This window comes from Cervus elaphus, chromosome 30 (assembly GCF_910594005.1).
Source record: "Cervus elaphus chromosome 30, mCerEla1.1, whole genome shotgun sequence".
Taxonomy (NCBI): domain Eukaryota; kingdom Metazoa; phylum Chordata; class Mammalia; order Artiodactyla; family Cervidae; genus Cervus; species Cervus elaphus.
The window spans coordinates 49,604,278-49,628,946 of record NC_057844.1 but is presented as its reverse complement, the minus strand read 5'-3'; the positions used below and the strand labels follow the sequence as shown (position 1 = coordinate 49,628,946).

At 40.2% G+C, this 24,669-nt stretch overlaps 1 protein-coding gene and 1 non-coding gene across 4 annotated transcripts in view; both read left to right on the top strand.

Annotated features, from left to right (window-relative positions):
• The window catches only part of TBC1D4 (TBC1 domain family member 4), a 208,112-nt gene that overhangs the window by 114,978 nt on the left and 68,465 nt on the right, over positions 1–24,669 (top strand). For all 3 annotated transcript variants that reach the window (XM_043892437.1, XM_043892438.1, XM_043892439.1), the window contains exons 2-5: positions 3,983–4,570; positions 7,215–7,304; positions 11,201–11,305; positions 21,392–21,524. In XM_043892437.1, coding sequence (XP_043748372.1) covers positions 3,983–4,570; positions 7,215–7,304; positions 11,201–11,305; positions 21,392–21,524 — 916 coding nt within the window. The remainder of the gene's footprint in view (positions 1–3,982; positions 4,571–7,214; positions 7,305–11,200; positions 11,306–21,391; positions 21,525–24,669) is intronic.
• Positions 21,969–22,102, top strand: LOC122687143. Its single transcript, XR_006339043.1, has one exon.

Below are 24,669 nucleotides of genomic sequence, written 5' to 3'. Positions count from 1 at the left end.
TCATTAAAATATTTGTCACAAGATAAAAATTCTGCAGGTTCAAAAACATCCTACAGATAATATTTTTCTTATTCTGCACTCCATAGAGAGACTTTGGAAATTTAAGTGCACTAGAGTTGCAAAATCGGATGCAAAGTATTAGATGAAATACAGTTAGTGAGGAAGGAGGGGGCTATCTGTTTTAGGGTTTTGCCTAATCCACTAGAGTCACTGTATAGACATTCTACAGGGTTGAATGTCTAGGTCAGTCTCCATAGTTTTGGCCCTTGTCAGATACAAGACAAAAAGAAAATGACAGAGGGCAAAGGTTGCTGACCATGTGTTAGTATAAGGCATCTGACTTCCCTGGAGATATGTCAAGTGTTCAGGGTGAGTCACTGAAACTATAGCATTTGGACTTTATTCTTTCCTAGGAAATATTCTGCTAGCAAATGGAAAGTCTTGTAATTTTAAACCAAGAATACTCTGGCCATATATCCCAAATAATTATGTGAAAAAGAAGAAATTCTGGTTTTAGAATGGTTGCTGGTAGATTTAGAGAAATACCATATATGTCTGACGGTGAAGCAACCCTGCATATAAAATGATCTCTGTTTCCCAAAGGTAAAAATTACCAAAAAAGGTTTCCCTTGTCCTAAGTCCGCATACTGAGGATCTACTTTGTACTGGAACTTTTTCTAGGCTTTGGGGATACAAGGAAAAATGTGGGGAAAAACCCCAGAAATCACCACCCTCCTAGGGCTTACATTCTAGCAAATCAACTACACAAAATGTTCAAAGGGGTGAGTGCTATAGAGAGTAATAAAATGCAGGAGAGGGGGTGGAATTCCAGGGGAATGCTGGCTGTCAGAGCATGTGTGTGTGTCTTTTGGGGTAGGGGACAGATGCCACCTCGAGGTGATACTAGAGCATGGATTTAAAGGAGGTGAGGAGTGACCTGTCCAGTTATCTAGGGGAGGAGCTTGGAGTTCAGAGACCTTCAGGGAAGAGTGTGCCTGGCATGTCCAAAGAGTAGCCAGGAGGCCAGTGAGGGAGAGGGGTGGGGGGAGTAAGGTCAGAGGAAACGAGGCAAGGATGAAAAGATGACATGCAAGTTGACCATCTAAAGGTCACATGGAGGATGTGTAGCCACAGTGCACATTTAATCTGTTTGTTTGTCATGTGCAGAGAGTGAGGGCCCTGCAGGACACTGTAAGGATTTTGTCTTTTACTCAAGAAATGGGGAGCTTGAAGGATTTGCAGATGAGCACCATGACAAGTTTAAAAAGGATCCTCAAAAGTAAAAACTTTTGAGAGTTCATTAAAGGGGGCAAGGGATACCAGTTAAAAGACTATTGCAGAAATCCAGATGGGAGATAATGAGTTGTATTCCATTTTATGTGAATGTACCACCTTTGGGTTTCCTTTGTGGGCCCCGCTGGTAAAGAATCCACCTGCAATGCGGATCGACCTGGGTTCGAGCCTTGGATTGGGAAGATCCCCTGGAGAAGGGCAAGGCTACCCGCTCCAATATTCTGGCCTGGAGAATTCCATGGACTGTGTAGTCAGTACATGGGGTCACAAAGAGTCTGACTGAGCGACTTTCAATTCAGTTCAATTCAATTAGCTCAGTGATAAAGAATCGGCCTGTCAATATAGGAGATGCAGATTCAATCCTTGGGTTGGGAAGATCCTCTGGAGAAGGAAATGGCAACCCATCCCAGTATTCCATGAGAAGTCCCATGGACAGAGAAGCCTGGCGGGCTACAGTCGATGGGATCGGAAAAAAGTCAGACACGACAGAGTGACTAAACAGCAACAGTACCACCTTTAGTTTATCTGTTCACTTTTTTCCTTCAGTTTTATTGAGATATAATTGACATATAGCATTGTATTTAGGTCAAGGGGTACAACATAATGATTTGATACGATATATATTGCCAAATGATTAACGTAAGTTTTAACACTACTCACCTCAAATGGTTACAGATTTTTTTTTTCTTGTGAGAAGAACTTTTAAGATCTACTCTCTTAGCAACTTTCAATATACAATATGGTATTATTAACTCTAGTCACCATGCTGTACATAATATGCCATATAGTTACTTTTGTTGTAACTGGAAGTTTGTACTTTATATTTTCAAGTTTCTATTGAGCTTTCTGCTTTCATATCCCAAAATATTTTGTTTGTCTCAGATTTTTTTAATCATAGCTATTTAAACAATATTTGATGAGTGACTTAGCTTCTTGTTCAAGTCATATAGTAATATATATATATATATATATATATAATTATTATTATTATTTTAAGGCTACCCACTCTAGTATTCTTGCTTCCCTTGTGACTCAGCTGGTAAAGAATCCGCCTGCAATGTAGGAGACCTGGGCTTGATCCCTGGGTTGGGAAGATCCCTTGGAGAAGAGAAAGGCTACCCACTCCAGTATTCTGGCCTGGTGAAGTCCATGGGGTCACAAAGAGTCAGACACAACTGAGCAACTTTCACTCACTTTCACTAGGTTAACTTAGGTTGTTTCCATGTCTTTACTATTGTGAATAATTCTGTGATGAACATGAAGGTGTAGGTATCTTTTTGAGAGAGTAACTTTGTTTCTTTTGAATATTTACACAGAAGTGGAATTGCTGGATCATATGAGAGTTCCATTTTTAATGTTTTAGGAATCTCTATACTGTTTTCCATAGTGACTGCACTGATTTACATTCCTACCAACAGCGCTCAAGGGTCTCCTTTTTTCCACATCCTTCCCAGCACTTATTATCACTTATCTTTTTGACAATTATCTTTCTATCAGGTATAAGCTGATATTTTATTGTGTTGTGCTTTACATTTCCTTAACAATTAGTGATCATTCACCTGTTGATGAATATTTGAGTCATTTTGAGTTTGGGAATGTTGTGACAAAGGCATCTGTTAATATTTGTGAAACAAGGCTTTCTGTGAAAATATATTTTCAGGGCTTTCACCTAAATATCTAGGAGTGGAATGACTGGGTTGTGAGATAGATCTGTTTAACTTCTAAGCAACTGCCAAATTCCTGAGGTGCTTGCACCATTTTACATTTCTGCACACAATGTATGGGCGTTCCCAATTGCTCCATATTCTAGTGGGTACTTGGTCTTTTTGATTTTAGCCATTCTATTAGGTGTGTAATAGTGTCTTTCTATGGTTTAAAGGTGCATTTTCTCTTCATTCAGAAAGTTAATTTTAGTCTTATTGTTGAGTCTTTGATTCCTTTCAGCTGAAGCTCATAATAACTTAATTAGTTTATCTCTGTGGTGGTTGGTACTTTAACCACGTTACACTTTATTTTTAAAATTTAATCTTAACCTTTTGCTTCCTTATAATACCTTTTTGTTGTTGTCCAGTCACCAAGTTGTGTCTGACACTCTGCGAGCCCGTGTACTGCAGCATGCCAGGCCTGTCTGTCCCTCACCATCTCCTGGAGTTTGCCAGAGTTCATGTCCATTGAATCAGTGATAATAATACCTTTTAGAAGAACTCAAAGGCTATATTGTGGTAATTTATTAAAGGTTGCAGCGGCTTGTAGAGTCTCATGACTTTGTTTTGGGGAAATGAATACATTTAAAAGGGGAAATTATAAAAGTGATAAAAAAATCTCAATCTCTTTATATCACTTATATCCAATAGTGTAATTTCAGTTTATGCTTTGTCTTGGGTGCTTAGCTGATCAGTCATGACCGACTCTTTGTGACCCCATGGACTGTAGCCCATCAGGCTCCTTTCTCCATGGGGATTCTCCAGGCAAGAGTATTGGAGTGGGTTGCCATTTCCTCCTCCAGGGGATCTTCCCAACCCAGGAATCGAACCCAGGTCCTCCGCATTGCAGACGGATTCTTTACTGACTAGGCCACCAGGGAAGCCCATATTCATCTTATGTAGGGTCTGTTACTTGCAGTATTTTATCATTTACCATGAGAATGCATTCCGTGTGATAGTAATAATTGTTCTGAATTCTTTTCCAGGTTCCCGATGTTATCAGCAGCATAAGGCAGTTATCGAAAGCTGCCATGAAAGAGGATGCCAAGCCCAGCAAAGACAACGAGGACGCCTTTTACAACTCGCAGAAGTTCGAGGTCCTGTACCGTGGCAGGGTGACCGTGACCCACAAGAAGGCGCCGTCCAGCCTCATCGACGACTGCATCGAGAAGTTCAGCCTGCATGAGCAGCAGCGCATGCGGCTCCAGGGCGAGCCGCGCGCGGGGGACTCGGGCGAGGACCAGGCGGGACCCGAGGCGCGGACGCCGGCCTCCCCCGCGGACGTGCTGCTGGAGGAAGGGGCTGGCGTCGCCGACGTCCACCCCGTCTTCCCTGCCGCGCCCAGCCAGCCTGGGCCATCCAGCTCGCGAGTCTGCTGCCCCGAGAGGATTTTGGAAGATTCGGGCTTCGATGAACAGCAGGAGTTCCGGTCTCGGTGCAGCAGCGTCACGGGGGTCCTGCAAAGGAAAGTTCACGAGAACAGCCAGAAGCCGCAGCCGCGGAGGAGGCACGCCAGCGCGCCCAGCCACGTGCAGCCCTCGGACTCGGAGAAGAACAGAACCATGCTGTTTCAGGTGCTGTCCTGGCCGCCAGCTCTCCCGGTGTTTCCCCATCTTTTGCCATAGCCGGAAGTAGCCCGGCCGCCAGCTTCTCCGTGGTCCTCCATCTGGAAGCATCCAACTTTTCTGTCATGTCCCCCAGGCAGCAGAGGAGGCAGGTCGGAGAAAGAGAGCAAAGGACAGTAGTGAAGGGGTGGGAGGCAGACAGGGAATGGAAGAGAAGAGGGAGCAGGGCAGGAGGGAGAGAGAGAGAAGCGCTTGAAGGAGCATCAGGGAAAGTTGCTTGGGGAACTTAGCAGAGATGGAGAAGGCAATGGCACCCCACTCCAGTACTCTTGCCTGGAAAATCCCATGGACGGAGGAGCCTGGTAGGCTGCAGTCTGTGGGGTCGCGAAGAGTCGGACACAACTGAGCGACTTCACTTTCACGCATTGGAGAGGGAAATGGCAACCCACTCCAGTGTTCTTGCCTGGAGAATCCCAGGGGTGGGGGAGCCTGGTGGGCTGCCATCTATGGGGTCGCATAGAGTCGGACACGACTGAAGTGACTTAGCAGCAGCAGCAACCCAGATGGCGCTAGTGGTAAACAAACAAACAAACAAACAACAGAAAACCTGCCTGCCAATGCAGGACACCTGAGAGAAGGGGTTCTATCCCCGAGTGGGGAAGATCTCCTGGAGGATTAACATGGCAACCCACTCCAGTGTTCCTGCCTGGAGAATCCCATGGACAGAGGAGCCTGGCAGGCTACAGTCCATAGGGTCTCAAAGAGTTGGTAACTACTGAAGCAGTCTTAGCATCACCAGCGTTTGCCCTAGTTTGATTCTTCACTAGGGTTTCCCAAATGGCTCAGTGGTAAAGAATCCTCCCTGCCAGTGCAGGAAACAGGAGATGCAGGTTCAATCCTTGGGTGGGAAGATTCCCTGGCTTAGGAAATGGCAACCCACTCCAGTATTCATGCCTGGAAATTCCATGGACAGAGGAGCCTGGCAGGCTACAGTCCATGGTGTGGCAAAGAGTTGGACATTACTCAGCACACACATGATTCTTCAGGAAATGTTGCTATTTATTATTATTATTTTTTAATGACTGCAGAAAGGCAGAAGGGTTTGAAGATGTGAATCTAGGAGAGTGTGAGTCTTCTTGAAGGAGAGAGAATTTTCTAGAGAAAAAAAAAGAAAAGTCCAGAGACTCATGGTTGTATCTTCAGATGAGGATACACCAATTTACTCTGTCATACAAAGGAGAGGTTTAGGAAACATCATAGCCCTGATAATTTATTGGATCAGTTGTTAAAATGATTTGGTGCAAGCTATATTATAGGTGTAAAACACGATTCTTAATTCTAAAAAGTAGTTTTGGAAGTTGTACAGGGTATAGAAAGTGTCCAGTTCCACTTGAAAGAACTGAATTCCTAACAATGCCCTGTAGAGATTCTTTAATTAATCCTCAGCTTTGAGGATTAGAGTTTTCCTCAGATTTGAGCTTTCTTGAAAAAAGGAGTGACGGTCCTTTTATCCCATTGCAAAGAGTCCTTAAGAAGGAAATTGCACTGTGTACCTTGGTAAATAGTCCCAGGATGTAGTATTTGCTTTATCAGAAGTTCGTGGTTGTTTTGTTCTGTTTTGTTCTTGATAACTCGAGGCATGTGATTAAAGTGTCTTTTCTTTGGTAATATATTAACTGAGTTTCCTCTCTTTCTTTAAAGATTTTTTTTTTATGTGAATGATTTTTAAAGTTTTTATTGAATTTGTTACAGTATTCCTTCTGTTTTATGTTCTGGCTTTCTGGCTGCAAGGCATGTGGTATCTTAGTTCCCCATCCAGGGAGCAAACCAGCATCCTCTGCATTAGAAGGTGAAGTCTTAACCATTGGACCACCAGGGAAGTCCCCTGAGTTTCCTCTCTTGACTTGTTCTTTTTCTTAGCTAGCCAGAGTCCATGTTGTTAATTTTTTTCTAAATGGTTGTTTATTTAAAAAAACAAAAAAAAAATTATCTGCCAATTGCAAGTATATCTTTCTGTTGATCCTTTGTGAGAAAGTAAGATTTTAAATTATTATTAAATAATTGGTATTTTTAGAAAACATAAAGTGAGGAAAGATTGCATTTTTTTTGAAAAGACAATTTCTAATTTGGAAAAAAATGGTTTATTTTAAATTAAGAGCAGCTTATTTCATGATTTCTAGATGAAAGGGAGAAATGTTTTCAGATGACTGATAACTGAGGTTGTAAATTTGATGGGGTTGGGTATTGACACTGTAGATTCCTATACAGTCCATGGTTCCTATTCGGCCATGGAATTCTCCAGGCCAGATTACTGGAGTGGGTAGTCTTTCCCTTCTCCAGGGGATCTTCCCAACCCAGGGATCCAACCCAGGTCTCCTGCATTGCAGGTGGATTCTTTACCACTGAGCCACAAGGGCAGCCCCAAAATACTGGAGTGGGTAGCCTATCCCTTCTCCACTGGATCTTCCCAACACAGGAATCAAACCAGGGTCTCCTGCATTGTAGGCAGATTCTTTACCAGCTGAGCTACCAGGGAAGTCCATATATCCTGTATAGAGCATTTGAATCTGTATTATTAGTCAAATATTTAATTGTACAGTAAGATATTAGGTTCTTGGTAAGTTGAAATTAATTGGAATGCTTTATTTTTAAGGTTGGACGGTTTGAGATTAACCTTATCAGTCCAGACACTAAATCAGTTGTGCTTGAGAAGAATTTTAAAGACATCTCTTCTTGTTCCCAGGTATGTATTGGAGTAGATTATAGTATTTGAGGAAACCAATTAAGGCTTGTTTCTCAATTAACCATAAAGTAACTGGGATCGAATCCCTTCAAATTTTATTTATTTTTTAAAAACTAATTTATTTATTTTAATTGGAAGCTAATTACTTTACAATATTGTGGTGGTTTTTGCCAAGTGGATTTATCTTAAGAGTGTTCATGTGTTTGGGTCTCTGCCAGTAACAGAATCCTGTCCAGGTCTCTCAGTATCATAATATTTTGTCCTCACTGTCATCAACCCGGTCTCCTCATGGCATCCCTTCATCAAAGGGGTGAGTGGAATTTTTGTGGTGGTGAGTTCTTTTGGAAATATCTTCTCAGTTTTCCTCAAAATCTTGGGCAGTGGGTTTTGGCATTCACTGAGTCATGTTTGCTCTTTATACCGTAATAGGTAATAAAAGGAGAACTGGTACTTTCAAGTTTATTGATGTAAATGTTAAAGTTTGAAAAGACGGTTTGTGTATGTATCGTTGGCCTTTTACTTGTTGTTAATTCTTATACTGTGTATATGAAAGTTTTAAAAATAATCAATACAATTATATGTGGTTGAGGTCATATCAGGCATAAAGTAGTATTCTAAGTACCATAGTAATATGATAATTTAGCACAGCTATCCAGAAGTTAGAGCTGCCTAACTATATGGCAAACCTAGGAAGAATTTCTGAAGATGTTGGAATGGAGGGAGTATCTAAATCCGAATATGGGAAAGTTAAAAATGCAAGGATGCCTCTGAGGAGGTCCCTGGAATAGAGAAGCAATAACTTATTTCCTAATAGGTGTACCTTAGATGTACCTTCAGGGTCTTGGATCTTGCCAAGGCCCTTTCCTGCATTTTAATGTTGAAAATCAAGGCTGCTTATTAAAAAAAATTTTTTTGAATTTTGAAGTTAACACTGCCATACGTAGGATGTTCAGATATTCTTCTGTTGGAAAATGACAACCTTTTGTACATCTTGTTAATTACTCTCCTTAGACTCAGCTAATGTAGTTTCACTTCTAGTGTTTTATTTTAATATTTGCTCTATTGCATGGAGACCTAAAATTATGTTCTGAAGATAAAAGCTTTCTACTCTAATAATTGAGAAAGGCAGTATCTGACTCTAGGGTGAATATATTGAAAATTTCTAAAATTCCTATTTAAGGGACAAAAAATTTGGTAGAAAGATGATTCATTTTAACTGAAAAATAGTATTTACTAAGCATTCGTGTAACGACATGTTTCCTGGGGGGTCTTTGCATGATCATAAAGTCTGTGAGGGTGGGTGTCTTATGCTGTAGAGCATCAGAGAATAAGATGTGTTAAGACAGAGCTTAATGCTTAGGTGTTCAATAAATGTTGAATGAATATTTCTGTATATTGGGCCTTAGGCCCAGTGTTGAGAGTTGTGTGCAAAGCTGTGTATTTCCTATTTCCCAGAGCAAGAGTCACCATTGGAAAAGGCTGTGCGTCTCCCTAGCCCCACCCCAAGTCTTGCAGGAAGAAAACTAGCAATGCTCATTGAACATTTAAGGGAAAAAAAAAAGATTGAAAAAGAAGAAAACAAGAAGCAGCCAAACCAAATATATAAACTGGCAGTTCAAACAAGATTTTTCCTTTTCCTTTCTTTTTTTTTTTTTTTAAAGCAAACTTTGTATTGACATTAAGCATTAAGAAAAAGAATTGACTGTAATGTGAGGAAATTTTGTGTAAAGGCCTTTGATCAGAATAATTGTCAGGTTAATCTCTGCCCCTTACTGCATGGCCAACTCCTATTACTTTTCCACAGAATTGCACTGATAGAATTGGCCGCATTTGGGAACAGGCATACTTTTTAACACACGACATGACGTGACTCTTTGCGACCCCATGAACTGTAGCCCCCCAGGCTCCTCACATGTACCCCTATGTAAGTTTCTTTCTTCAAACTCAGTAGGACTGGATTTTTGGCAAGCGTGAGGAATAAGGGAGTGGTTTTCTTTACTGGAACATTGCCACTGCCTGAAAACTTGGTGAGCTGATGAGGTACTATGCATTTTTCCCATTTAATGCCAAGTTAGTCAAAGATGTTTTTTTTCTTAAGATGATGCTATTTCTCCATTTTATTTTATTTATTTATTTGGTTTTGGCCACACTGTGCAGGCATGTGGGATCTTAGTTCCCCAATCAGGGATCGAACCCATGCTTCATGCAGTAGAAGCACAGATTCTTAACCTTGATCTCCTGGGAAGTCCCAAGTCAAAGAAATTCTATAATCATGAATGAGTTGTATCAGATGGTATTTACTTTCACCTCATGGACTGTATGTGAGAGTTGTACTGTGAAGAAAGCTGAGTGCCGAAAAATTGATGCCTTTGCACTGTGGTGTTGGAGAAGACTCTTGAGAGTCCCTTGGACTACAAGGAGATCCAACCAGTCCATCCTAAAGGAGATCAGTCCTGGGTGTTCACTGGAAGGACTGATGCTGAAGCTGAAACTCCAATACTTTGGCCACCTCATGTGAAGAGTTGACTCATTGGAAAAGACCCTGATGTTGGGAGGGATTGGGAGCAGGAGGAGAAGGGGACGACAGAGGATGGGATGACTGGATGGCATCACCGACTTGATGGACATGAGTTTGAGTAAACTCCGGGAGTTGGTGATGGACAGGGAGGCCTGGCGTGCTGCGATTCATGGGATCGCAAAGAATCGGACACGACTGAGCAACTGAACTGAACTGAACGTGGACTGTATAACTTCATTCCTCCTATTAACTTTTTCTTTTTATAGAGTTGATTTCCTTTTTCCATATCCATTGGATGGTGAAGCTTATTAATACAAGAATTGTGGTTACTGTTTATCAAACATGTAAGGAACTAAGATGTTTCTTAGTTCTGAATCTCAAAAATTTCTGGGAATAGGTGCCATGACTACTATTTTATAATGAGAAGTGGAACTTCCAAGATACTTTTTATCAACACATCACAATATCTTATACCTAGTAAATTGCTTGAGCCAAGGTGGAAGCACAAATCTGATTCCAAAGCCTGTTTTCTTTTCCTTGGAATTTAAGTGATTGCAGGACAACTTTAAATTTTGGTTTTCCTGACTTTTCAAAATACCATGCTTTCTGTTAAAGTAACTAGGTGCTCAGTTCAGTTCAATTCAGTTCAGTTGCTCAGTCGTGTCCGACTCTTTGCGACCCCATGGACTGCAGCACGCCAGGCCACAGGGTGTTACTGGCTGCTAATTGGTGGGTATGTAATTTAGCCTGATTGAAGTTCTCAAATGATTCAGAATTTTTTTATAAAGTGTAACTGAGGTTATTTAGCCTGTGTTCAGAAAGTACAGATTGGTGAATTTGGATCATTGACATCTGCAGTAATTTCTTTAATGTATTCATCTTCTAACAGTTGTGACTTCTTGAATGTCTATAAATAGACAAATGTTCTAGTAGTTCTATTGCATACTTTAGGGAATTGCATGCCATTTCAGTAGAGCATTGTCAGTTTTATGATTCTTAATCTCAAGTAAATAAGAACAGGGCTTATGATGAATCATCAGACTGCTTGCTCAATGACGAGGACCAATAAATTGAAAACTCCATTACTGCCAAACACTTGGTAGTGGTTTTATTACAGGAGACAATGGATCGTGCCATCCTATTTTTCCTTCTGTGGCCCCGAGTCACAGAGTGTTTGCCAGAAAGAAAGTAATCTGAGCTGGTTTCACCCTTTATTTTATGTGTCAAAAGTCTGCCATATACGTTTGCTCTGCCATTATGTCCCCTGTCGCAGTGCTGTGAGGGAGAAATTTATGAAAGTGTGAAAGCACAGAACTGTTTCCATAGTGTTGGTTAAATGGACATAATCTTGTAAACAGCCCACTTCTTCCCTCTCCAGGGTATAAAGCATGTTGATCACTTCGGCTTTATTTGTCGGGAGTCCGCGGAGCCTGGACTGAGCCAGTATATCTGCTACGTGTTCCAATGTGCCAGTGAGTCTCTGGTAAGTGGGGTGACTGCTGTCCACAGGCTCCTCCCCAAGCCCCTGACTCACGGGAGACTTGTCCCTGACAGACCCAAGCCTCACAGAATGGCCATCAGAGGAAAAAGCGGAGGGCGACCGGGAATGAGTTTCTGCTCTTTGAGGCAGAACCACAGTAGGAGAACAAAACCAGATTATCTTGATAATTTTTCAACCTAGATAATTTTCTTGAGTTTAACAAATTCAGAAATACTACTGGGAGTATTTTTCAAAGGTGGTGGTTGCTCTTGTTCCGTCCCTAAGTCGTGTCCGACTCTTTGAGTCCCCATCGACTGCAGCATGCCAGGCCTCCCTGTCCCTCACCATCTCCCGGAGTTTGCCCAAGTTCATGTCCATTGAATCAACGATGCCATCCAATCATCTCATCCTCTGCCACCCTCTTCTCCTTTTGCCTTCAATCTTTCCAGGCATCAGGGTCTTTTCCAATGAGTTGGCTATTTTTTTAAAAAGGTAGGAAAAGCCTGATTGTGGAAGAAGAGTGGTTACTTTTTCCATTGCTCATGTAAGAAGATAAAGAAGACCTTTTATTCTCTCAGTTGCTCTAACATCTCAGAGTAGATAATGCTTATTTCAACATGGTAGACAGCGATTTTGTTTTTTTCTCTGTATTTCATCAGCCCCTGTCCTCATTTTAAAAACACTTTCTTTATGGTCTGTTTTTAGCCTTGATTTTCTTTCTTTGGAATTTGGAAGCCAGTTTTTCTCTCCAGCATTCTCACTCCCTCACCCCACCCCTTTAATGGGAACAGTTAGAATTTTCGAAGAAATATGCAAGGCGAAGTTGGAAATGGTTCTGAGTGACTAAAAATATGTCAATGTTTTCCCCTAAATTTTTTTTTACGTATTCTTCCACTTGAGTTACCTCTCCTAACCATTTTAGCACAAATCTTTAGATGTATACATTACCATTCTTGGAAGCACAGCATTTATTAGACGTACATCTTCCCCCTCGATTTTCCCCAGGGAAATACCACCACTTACAACAGAGTAAGCCCAGGCTGCATTCTCCTCATTTCCTTAATGCATCTTGCCTTCCTCTTTGCTAACTCATTTTTAAAACTTTTTGTTTTGTATTGGGATATAGCCGATTAACAATGTTGTGATAGTTTCAGGTAAACAAGAGAAGGAACCCAGCTATACATACACGTGTATCCTTGCTCTTCCAAACTCCCGTTTCACCCAGGCTGCCATGTAACATTGAGCAGAGTTCCCTGTGCTATACAATAGGACCTTGTTGGTCATCCATTTTAAATCCTCCCTAGTAACTCTTGCCTTCCGTGTTCCCAGCGTGGACACTGACTGAGTTGAGGAATAATGAAGAAATGGAGATAAATTGGTGCCAAGACACTTTCTGACTGGGGAATGTAGCATTCAACAGTTTTTACCCAAGAGGGATCCTTTTAAAGTTTTGTTCTCACTTTAGGCAGTTAGCCATACCAGTGAAAACCACATGTTGATATCCAAGTGGCCACTGTATTATATAGGTTTAGTTTAGGGCTTGGGATAGAAATTTAAGAGTTATTGTGTAAAGAATGATTGAAGGTGTGGGGGTTGATGAGCACGCAGCGGGGAAGAAAAAGAGAGAAGGCTGAAGAGCGCCAAGGACACAATCCTGGAAAATGCCAACTGAATAAGACTTAGGTAGAAAATGAGAATGTAGGGTAATCTTGCCCCCTTTCCCAGCCATCCACTGCCCCACTTGCCCCTCTTCCTTCCTTCCTCAGTCCGTCCTCCTAAGACTGATTCTTCCTCCATTGCAGATCCTTGCTCTCCTGCCTTTCCCAAACCTGTCATAGTTTGTTTTGACTGTTCCATTTACACAACTTCCATATTTAGAAATCAGAATGCATCCTTTTGCACCATCTATATCCACCTGTTTACCAAATCCTACAAACCAGGCGTCCCCGACCTTTTTGGCACCAGGGACTGGTTTCATGGGAGACAGTTTTTCATGGATGGGGGCTGGAATTGGTTTGGGGATAATTCTTTAAGGACTTGTAACTGGGAGGTGATATAGGTATAATTATGACTGATTTTCATTGTTGTATGGAAGGAACCAACACAACATTGTAAAGCAATTTTCGTCCAACTGAAAAAAAAGGAAGGAGCATGCAATCTAGATCCCTCATGTGTAGTTCACAGTAGGGTTTGTGCTCCTATGAGAATCTCTTGCCACCGCTGATCTGACAGGACGCAGAACTCAGGCGGAAATGCAAGTGATGGGGGACAGCTGTAAATACAGATGAAGTTTTGCTCACTTGCCCACCATTCACCTGCTGCTGTGAGGTCCAGTTCCTACCAGGCCATGGACCGGTATTGGTCTGTGGCCCCACGGTTGGGGACCCTTGCTATAAACTCAAAGGTAGAATGTCCCTTATGTCCATCTCGCTTTCCTTTTTCCCTCTGTCTGGTATCTAAGTCTGGACCTTGTTTAGAAAGACAATTGCCTTAGTGTCCTAACTAGTCTCCCTGCCACTGGTTTAATCTGTCATCTGTCTATGTCCTACCTTATGTTGTAGTTTTTTTCTCACAAAATTTTCTCACTAAGGACCAGTTTATGCCTCCTTATTAAGAGACAAAATCTAGCATGCTAGACGTGGTCTAGCATGGCAGAAGGGCCTACCTCGTGCTTCTCCAGTCCCCCCGAAAGCTCTCCCTCTCACCACTGCGTCCTCCCACATGCTGTCCCCTGCGCTCAGCTGTCTCTAGGCCAGATTCCAGAGGCTGCTGTGACTTCTGATGTGAGGTTGCATTTATTTGGCTGGCTACTGAAGCAACAAATGTTCATGCACAGGACACATGAGATCAAGGAGATTCGTGGGTGGTGCGGCTCACAGAAGTGCTGCTGAAATTCTGAGCTGACTGTTGGCTGCATGGAGTGAGGGGCCTGCCTGTCAGAGGAGGCCAGAGCCAGTGCTCACTGCTTTCATACCATCAGGTGGGAAATGCAGCTCTGCCAGCCTTGAGGGTCCACCCGGCTACTAGACAAGGAGACCGTGTATGTTCTCTTTCTGTATCTGTTTTCACATTCTCTTCCTGCCTGCCTCATTGCACGGGAAGCAGGCCTCCTTTGCTCTGCTCTGACTTGAGTCCCCTTCCCCTTCTTTTCCACTGTGTACTTTTTAGGACCTTGTTTAAAGATAAACTCCTAGTAACACCTTTTCTGACGCCCTTTTCCAGGATTTGACCCATTTTCCTTGCTTTGTTGTCAGTGCTTTTGCTGACCTTGTTCATAGATCTCTAATAGTTCCTGCAAATCCATTATCTTGTGTGTTTGTTCACATAACTTTCCACCCCACTGGATGGTGAATCCTACAAGGTTAGGCTGTCCTTACTGTTGTATCCCCCAATAGTTTCTAGAAGAGCAGGGGCTTATTAAGTGTATTTTTTGATTGATAGAGTGTGTTACTCTTAACTTCAGGTAATCTTTTTACAGGTGCTGGTTAATCTCTGATTAGGGCATCCCTAGTGGCTCATTTCGTGAAGAGTCTGTCTGCAATGCAGGAGGATCCCCTGGAGGAGGGCATGGCAACCCACTCCAGTATTCTTGCCTGGACAGAGGAGTCTGGTAGGCTACAGTCCATGGGGTCACAAAGAGTTGGACATGACTGAGCAGCTAACAAGAAGAACAACAAATCTCTGATTACTGGATAACCTCCACCAAGAGGAAAACTGTAAAACCTTCTGATTTCCAACCTCTTTTACAAGTTTTGTTTTGTTTGTATTTTTTAGTACTTTTATTTTCCCCTCATGTATGCAGGATGAATTTTCAGAACAGGGAGTCAGAGTCGAAAGACTAGGAACATGCTGCCTTTTTCCATCTTGAGAAGTTCTGTGGCTCAGGCAACAGACGAGACTGGCTGAGAATGTCTTCATATTACATTGAAGTTGCATCAGAATATTAGTGCTGGCATCATTATTCTTAAGAATGGGCCTATGCTGGAATTTTTGAAATCCTTTTTACTTTTTTTATCAATAACCATCTTAACTGAATGGTGAGGCATCAGAATTGCAAGCTACAGGAAAAATTAAATGTAAATTTCCTGTATAAAGGAGGATGGTTCAAGCAGCTGACATGTAGAATAAAGCAGTCAAATATTATATCAGTCTAAGCAATGTTATGATTGATGTGGCTTGGTAGTTGTGAAAGACAAAATATTGCAAAACTGCACATGCTGACTTATCTACTCTGAGCACAGAGAATATGCAACTAGCTTTTTCTCTTATTTCTTTGTAGAGATTGTTATGAATTGATAAACAGTACAGTAAGTCCCACACGTATGAGTTTCATTTTGAGGGCATGTTTGTAAGTCCAACTTGTTCCTAAGTCCAACAAAGTTAACCTATGTACCCAACTAGCACAATGGGCTATATGGTAGTGTACTGTGATAGGTTTCTAATACTTTCCACACAAATAATACATAAAAAAAGACAAAGAACAACAAAGAAAACACTTTTTATCTTACAGTGCAGTACCTTGAAAAGTACAATAGTACGGTACAATAGCTGGCACACAGGGGCCGGCATCGAGTGGACAGGCAAGAAGAGTTACTGTCTGGAGGAGGGAGGGGAGGTGGGAGATGGCAGAGCTGAAGGACGTCAGCAATAGGAGACGGAGGGCAAGCTGCAGTTTCAGTCATGCCTCACGCTGATGGCACAGGTTCTGCTTCCTTGCTGGATTCAATTCCATCTACCCTCTTGAAAAAACAATCCAGACAATCCAGTGATGTCTGGGTAATAGCTCTTTTTTTTTTTTCTCACCATAGATAACACAGTAACACTGGATTGCATCTCTGAACGGCTGCTGCAATCTTTGTGTACCGGTCTACATTTGGGTCCTGGGTCTCAAAAACGAACAGTGCCTCCTCAGATAAACAAAATACCCCTGCCATTTCTGGTGTCATGAATCTCTTCCGTTCTTCAGTTACTTCTTCCTTTCGTCTTTTGTCTTTTTTCTGGGCCTGCAGTTCTATCAGGTCTTCATTAGGTAGCCCCCCTTGTTGCTCACAACAGTAATATGCAGTAAAGTACACAAAAGCAACCACTTGTGGAGGGTGGACGCGTGTGACAATGTATGCCAGGCATGTGTGCTAACTTCACGTGATTTGACGTGTGAACGCACGTTCATGTCTTTGAAAGTTCCCACCTTGAAGGGTTCCTGTCTAGGGGACTTACTGTATAGAGTTCAGATGGGCGCTGGAGGGTTACTCGGGAAGTTTAGATGCTTCTCCCTCCCTCCCTCCCTTGCTTCCTCCTTCCCTCCCTTCCTTCTTTTGTAAAATAATGCAAAGCAAGTGGCTTAATCTTGTTTAGCCACTTTTGAGATTTCTGGAAAAGAACATTTCTGCTTTCTCCAAAAGTGGTTTAAAAGGTATGAAAAAAATGGAAGTGACTACTGTTCATAGACAGAAAAAGTAGAACTCCTCAGATCCACAGATCCACACAACAGTATCCAGGGAAAGTAAAACTAGTAAAACAAAGCAACCCCCCCAAAATCCACTTTACCAAGACCCAGGCTTTGTGTGGGGTTAAGAGTGTAGATTTTCCCAGATAATTAGGCTAGATAATCTTTTGAAGTCCTTATATATTCTGTGATTCTCATTCTTAAATGCTATAGAGAACTTAAGTTTGGTAGGGAAATGTTTATGAGCACTATTTTCATTATGGAATTCCCCCTTAATATCATAAATTAGCTTTCTTTGTTCCATCTCATAATTTTCTCTGGAAATTTAATTTTCCCTGATGGTCACACTAAGTATACTTTCTTTTTTGTTCCATATGGTTGATTTCTCGTTACTCATTCCTTTACTGTTAACCTTTTAACACTTCCTAGGATTTTTTGTTGTTGCTGAATCTAAATTAAAACAATTAAGTTATTCGCAGTACTAATTTAACTCCCCAGAGTTTGAGCAAACTCAGGGAGTTGGTGATGGACAAGGAAACCTGGCGTGCTGCAGTCCATGGGATTGCAAAGAGTTGGACACGACTGAGTGACTGAACTGAAAGGAATTTAACTCCATAGTACTAATTTAACTTTTAGTTGCTCTGATACCATCATAGAATTTATAAGCCATCTAAAAAATGGTAGATTAAAACAAAGTAAAACACTTAAAATTTTAGAGGTAATATTTTAGTAATATTTGTGGCTGGGAGAAATCAATAGCTACTTTTCAGTCACCATTGAAATGATCTCATTTCATCTAGAAATAGATTAAAAAATCATGAAAGTTCAGTATTTCCACTGGACACCTTTTACATCACGTTATTACCAAATAACAAATAATAAACCTACCTGAAAGTTAAACAGATGACTAACCCCTTCACTGCCTTAAATAAATGAGAAACAAGAAAACAACTAATAAAAATAAATGGAAAAAAATATATGTATAAAAAAAAAAAGGAAAACAATAGTAAATATCTGTAAGTCATTGAAATTGCTTTTGAATACATACGAAGGCAAATGAAATGAAAATGCAAAGTCACTAAAACATGTAGTGCTTTTATTTTTGAGCATTAGAAATCTTTATTTTTTAAAATTATAGTATAAAAGAGCAGATTATGAATAATTCATTTTTTGTACATAGAATGATATGAAATTATTGATAAGCTTTTTAAAAAGTTATGGTAAAACATAACTGACTAATCACTGGCTACTTGGTGCTTGAGCTGTCCTTTAAACAATATCAGAAGAATAAAATGTCTTTTTAAATTTTTTATTAGAGGATAATTGCTTTACAATGTTTTGTTGATTTCTGCCATGCAACAGTGTGAATCAGCTATATATATACATATGTCCCCTCCTTCTTGAATCTCACCCCCATCCCACCCCTCTAGGTTGTCACAGAGCACCAGGCTGAGCTCCCTGTGTTATGTAGAAGTTTCCCACTAGCTTTTTATTTTACCCATGATATTATATCAGGTGTTGCTAGTGATAAAGAACCCACCTGCCAATGCGGGAGGTAAGAGACTTGGGTTTGATCCCTGGGTCAGGCAGATTCCCCTGGAGGAGAGCAAGGCAACCCACTCCAGTATTCTTGCCTAGAGAATCCCATGGACAGAGGGTCCTGGCAGGCTACAATCCATAGCATCACACAGAGTCAGACATGATTGCGGCAACTTAGCATGCATGCATGCTTTATATTTCAGTGCTACTCTCTCCGTTTGTCCTACCTTCTCCTTCCCCCACTATGTCCAGATGAATGGATATAGAAGTTGTGGTACATATATACAGTGGAATATTACTCAGTCATAAGAAGGAACAAATCTGAGTTAGTTGAACTGAGGTGGACAAACCTAGAGCCTGTTATACAGAGTGAAGTAAGAGAAAAACAAATATTTTATATTAATGCATATATATGGAATCTAGGAAAATGGTACTGATGAACCCATTTGCAGGGCAGAAATAGAGATACAGAGAATGGACTTGTGGATAAAGTTTCTTTTTATTCCAGGTTCTTCATACACTCAGATGCAGCAGTGGAGTAACTCCTTTAAGTAATAACTTTTTCTTAAACCAGGCCATAAGGGAAGGGAGAAAAAGGTCTTTAAAAATGGCTTATGTGTGAGGGTTCTTTTTTCTTAACATCCTCTCCAACACTTGTTATTAAATATTTCTTATCTTTCGGGTAATAGCTATTCTGATATGTGTGTGAGGTGATATCTCAGTTGTGGTTTTGATTTGCATTTCCCTAAAAATTAGTAATGTTAAGCATCTTTTTCATGTGCCTGTTGGCCTTTTGTTTTGGTAGAAATATAAATTGGTGCTGCCACTATGGAAAATAATATGGAGATTCCTCAAAAAATTAAGAATAGAATTACCATGTGGTCTAGCAATTCCATTTCTGGGTATTTATCTGAAAAAACTAAAAACACTAATTTGAAAAGATAAGCACCACTCTGTTCATTGTGGTATTATGTACGAGAGACAAGATATGGTATCAGTGGAAGTGCCCATCAATGGATGAATGGATAAAGAAGATGTGATGTGTGTGTATATATATAGACATGTATGTGCTATGCTTAGTTGCTCAGTCATGTCTGACTCTTTGTGACCCCATGGACTATGGCCTGCTAAGCTCCTCTCTCCATGAGATTTCCCAGGCAAAAATATTGCCATTTCCTTCTCCAAGGGATCTTCCCAATGCAGAGATTAAACCCAGGTCTCCTGCATTGCAGGTAGACCTCTTTACCATCTGAGCCGCCAGGGAATATATATATATATATATATACACATACATATAATGGATTATTATTCAGCCATAGAAAAGCATGAAACCTTGCCATTAATGACAACATGACTGGACCTAGACCTTGAGGGTATTATGCTATGAGAAATAAGTATGATTTCCCTCATATGCAGAGTATAAAAAATAAAACAAAAACAAACACATACACTCAAAGAACAGATTGGTGGTTCCCAGAGGGACCAGGGGTGGGAGGGAGAGCAGAATGGTAAAGGGGTCAACTGTATGGTGACAGATGGAAGTGAGACTTTGGTGCTAAGCGCACTGTGTAGACAGAAGTTGAATTAAATGTTGTACCATGAAACTTATATAATGTTATAAACAAATGTTACCTCAATAAGAACAGAACAAAACAAAGCATAGTTTATAAAGCATGTAAATGATTTTGAATATCAGAGATAGTTTGGACGAGGCCCTGGTACTTCACAGCTCCCCATGCAGGTTTTAGACTTTGACGTCACTTCTACAGTGGGTGAGAACACTACACTTTACTCTGATGATTGTGCCACAGAGGAGGAAACCTGGCCTGAAGTTGGCTTAACAATGCCTGGAGGATGAGTGTTGGGTGACCTCAAAGAGGCAACCAGGAAATCAGAATGCTAGAGTCCAGCTCCTTGACTAAGTCATTGGAAGAGCAAGGATGAAACAGGCTGGCAGTTTTCAAGCTCTTGGCCTAATGGTGAGACACAGCTATTAGACAGGAAGATGTCAGAAGTTCTTAGTGTCACAAATGAGAAGCAACATATTAGTAAATAGAAGCTGTAGAGAAAAGACAGGAGTTCTCATCACAAGGAAAAAAAAAATTCTGTTTATTTAATCTCGCATCTATGTGAGATGATGACATTCACTAAACTTATTGTGATAACTATTTCATGATGCATGTAAGTCAAATCATACTGTACATCTCAAACAGTGCTGTATATGGATTATATCTCAGTAGAACTCTAGGAAAAGAAACTTCAGCAGCCTTCATAGAATTTCCCCAAGATTTTTTTTTTAAATTTTTAAAAAATATATTTATTTTTAATTGGAGGATGACTGCTTTACAATATTGTGTTGGTTTCTGCCATACATCAACATGAATTAGCCATAGGTATAAATATGTTTTCTCCCTCTTGAACCTCCCTCCCACTTACCATGTTATTTTTTGAGCTCGTTTCTCCCCAGAACTTTGGCTAAACACATGTTCACTTGTTGCACTAAAAATGATCCAAAAGGATAAAGTCAATAAGATACCTATTAACACAAGTGAATGTTAAACTTATTTTGTTGCTCCCTATGTATTGCAGGCAAAACTTCCAAAGAGATCTTTATCTGATAAAGTAGTTTAATTAAACAAAGACCTTAGATAACCAACAATGACCTACTGTATAGTACAGGGAACTCCACTCAATATTCTGTGATAACCTATATGAGAAAAGAATCTGATAAAGAATGAATATATATATGTGTAACTGAATCACTTTGCTGCTTCCTGAAACTAAACTAAATCAACTATAATTCTATAAAATTAAAAAAAAACAAAGTTCTGATTTAACTGATAGCATAGTACTCAGTGGGATTCAAAAACAGCATTCAAATAACAGGTCAGTATTGTTGTATTATACACATTAAAATAGTCTTATTTCATCCAGTTTCCAATTTTATGTATAATTAATTGAAGGTCTAACTTCAAGACAATGTTTTCTATCATTAAAATTACATTATTAAGATTTAGTAGGCATCAACAAAGCCTCACATTGGGCTTTTAATATGTTACCCTGAAGGCAAATGACTGCAGACCTGGCCTCTGTTTTTCTTGTAGGTTGATGAGGTAATGCTGACTCTGAAGCAGGCTTTCAGCACGGCTGCTGCCCTGCAAAGTGCCAAGACCCAGATTAAGCTGTGTGAGGCCTGCCCCATGCACTCTTTGCATAAGCTCTGTGAAAGGATCGAAGGTACAGTATAAGTTGGCCTTGGCAGAGAGGAGTTTGCTTTGGCGTTGAGGAAGTGAGAAAGTTGCTACTGTCTTTGAATGCTTCTTTGTTTCGAGGTGAACCAAGAGCCCTAAGAATCATTTCTCACATCTAGTCAAATTTATGCGGTCAGTCTCTCCTAGGTGCTTGGCTCTTTTTCCTTTTTTTTATTTTTTAACTTTTTTTCCAGAGGCAGACTCCAGGGAGGAACTTGCATTTCCCACAGTTCTTAAGACTCTTCTGTGTGCACAGTGGGAACTGACCAAATATTTGTTGAATGAATGAAGAGAGACAAACCCTCCCAGAATGTTGACTGTAGATTTTTTTCTCTTCTCACTTGATGATGTGTTCTTTTTTTCCTAAAGGTTTAGAACAGGAATGAAACTTTCCTAACTTTTGAGGGACATTTGAAAATCACCCAGATACTGGGAGGCTGATACACAAATTGGGCTGAAGTACTGCTCCAATTGTCACTATACCTCCCTAGAATAACACACTGCCTTTTGATGACCGGGACGAATTGAGAGAAATCGTAACGGACAGATACGGGGCAGACAGTTTCTTTAGAATATTCAGCTATATCAAGTGAATGGAATTCTTTCTTATTCATAACTTGGATTTAATAAAATAAAAAATCTTAAAAAAAAAAAAAAAAAAAAAAAAAAAAAAAAAAAAAAAAAAAAAAGAAAATCACCCAGATAATAGACATGATGTCATAAAGCACATTGAAAAAAAAAAATGTGTTTTGAAGAGGGGGAGGGACATGAGGAAGAGGTGATTCTGACTCAGTTTTCCTTTCTTCTCCTTGTCCCCTAATAAAAAAGGTTGAAAGCTACTGCACCCAAGAGGACACACAATTTAATAGACACTTGTTAAGTATCTGTTGGGTTGGCCAAAAAGTTCATTCAAGTTTTTCTAAATCTGCTTATGGAAAAACCCAAACGAACTTTTTGGCCTACCCAAAGTCATGTGCTGGGTAGTGTGCTCAGCACTGGGGATGCAGAGGTGATTGAGATGCGGACTGTGCCTTCAGGAAGCTTATAGTCTGAAGGGAAGGCAGGCTTGGGAGCAAGTACATGTAATTCAGTATGATAGATGTTAGTGTTGATGGGGAGAGGTTGAGCTGTAGAATAAAGCAGAGAATGTATGAGCCATAGTAAGTATAAATTGTGATATCTGTTAAGTAGGCAGGAAAATCATAGGCACGTGGCAAAATTTATTGAATGCCCACTCAACTGTGTGAATAAGGACTATTTAAATGTAATAGTCAATATGACCCAGCAATCCCACTTCTGGGCATACACACTGAGGAAACCAGATCTGAAAGAGACACGTGCAGCCCAATGTTCATCGCAGCACTGTTTATAATAGCCAGGACATGGAAGCAACCTAGATGCCCATCAGCAGATGAATGGATAAGGAAGCTGTGGTACATATACACCATGGAATATTACTCAGCCGTTAAAAAGAATTCATTTGAATCAGTCCTAATGAGATGGATGAAACTGGAGCCCCTTATACAGAGTGAAGTAAGCCAGAAAGATAAAGAACATTACAGCATACTAACACATATATATGGAATTTAGAAAGATGGTAACGATAACCCTATATGCAAAACGGAAAAAGAGACACAGAAATACAGAACAGACTTTTGAACTCTGTGGGAGAATGTGAGGGTGGGATATTTCAAAAGAACAGCATGTTTACTATTTATGGTGAAACAGATCACCAGCCCAGGTGGGATGCATGAGACAAGTGCTCCGGCCTGGTGCACTGGGAAGACCCAGAGGAATCGGGTGGAGAGGGAGGTGGGAGGGGGGATCGGGATGGGGAATACGTGTAAATCTATGGCTGATTCATATCAATGTATGACAAAAAAAAAAAAAAAAATTAAAAAAAAATTAAAATAAAAAAAAATAAAAAAATAAAATAAATGTAATAGTCAAATTAAAAAATTTATAATATTTTAAAGAACATGCCTTGTTTTCAAACATATATATATATATATATAACCTTTACAAAAATGGAACAGTTTTTGGTGTATGGTAAAGGGAATATAAATCTGGGGAGGAAAGGCTGAGTGATTCAAGAGATGGTGTTGGATCAGTTTGCCATCCAAAGAGGCAAAGATTCCTTCCACATATCTACTGAAAATACATTCTAGAGGGATCAAAGTCTTCAATGTAAACTAGCAAAATACTAAAACCATTAAAAGAAAATAAAAATGTTATTTTGTCCCTAAACAAGAAAACCTTTATTAAGACACAGAAATGCAGAAACTACCAAAAGAAGACATTGACAGATTTGATTTCATAAAATCTTAAGATTTTTACAAAACAACAACTGCTTACTTGGACGTTAAATGATAAGCAACAAATGAGGAGATAGCAGATTGCTCTTCGGAATTTGTGAGGACTGTTATTATCTATAAGAAAAAGATAAAACCACCAGTAGGAAATTATGCAAATCCTATTAAAACAAAGCTCCTTTAAAAATTTTAGTTTTAGAGACCTGTGTAAAGAAAGAGAATGCAAACTATACATCCAGAATTAGTAGGGCCCTCCCAAGATCTTGAATGAACTGAAATTTAAGGTCCCCAACCTTCAAGGTATGTATGTATCTGAAAGGTGCAAAGGAAGGGTTCATATTGACTGAGAAAGATTCACACAGATTCTTTTCCTAAGGCCTTGGCTAACACCTTCTGATATGATTTTTTACCCTTGTCTTTGACATTAGGCTAAGAGAACATAAGATAGGGCAGTGCTCTGACAGTAAAAATGAAAGGAATAACAGTAAGACAGATACTCTCATAAGACTTACCGTGTCTCAGCACTATTGTGTTTTCCATATCTTAGACCACTTCATCTGTATAGAAATCCCACAAGATAGGTGCTGTTTTTAATCCTCATTTTACTCATGAGGAACAGGCACTGAGATGCATAGTGGGTAATAACTGTAACATCCTCACTGCCTAGGAGGGGCAAAATCAGGATTTGAACTTGTTCAATCTGATTCCACAGCAACTTGGTGCTTCTTTCTGAAAGAATATCAGAAAGCAAGGATTTTCAGGGTCACACTGTCCTGAAGCCATGGCATCAGTGTGTTTCCCCAAAAGCTGTTTTCATCT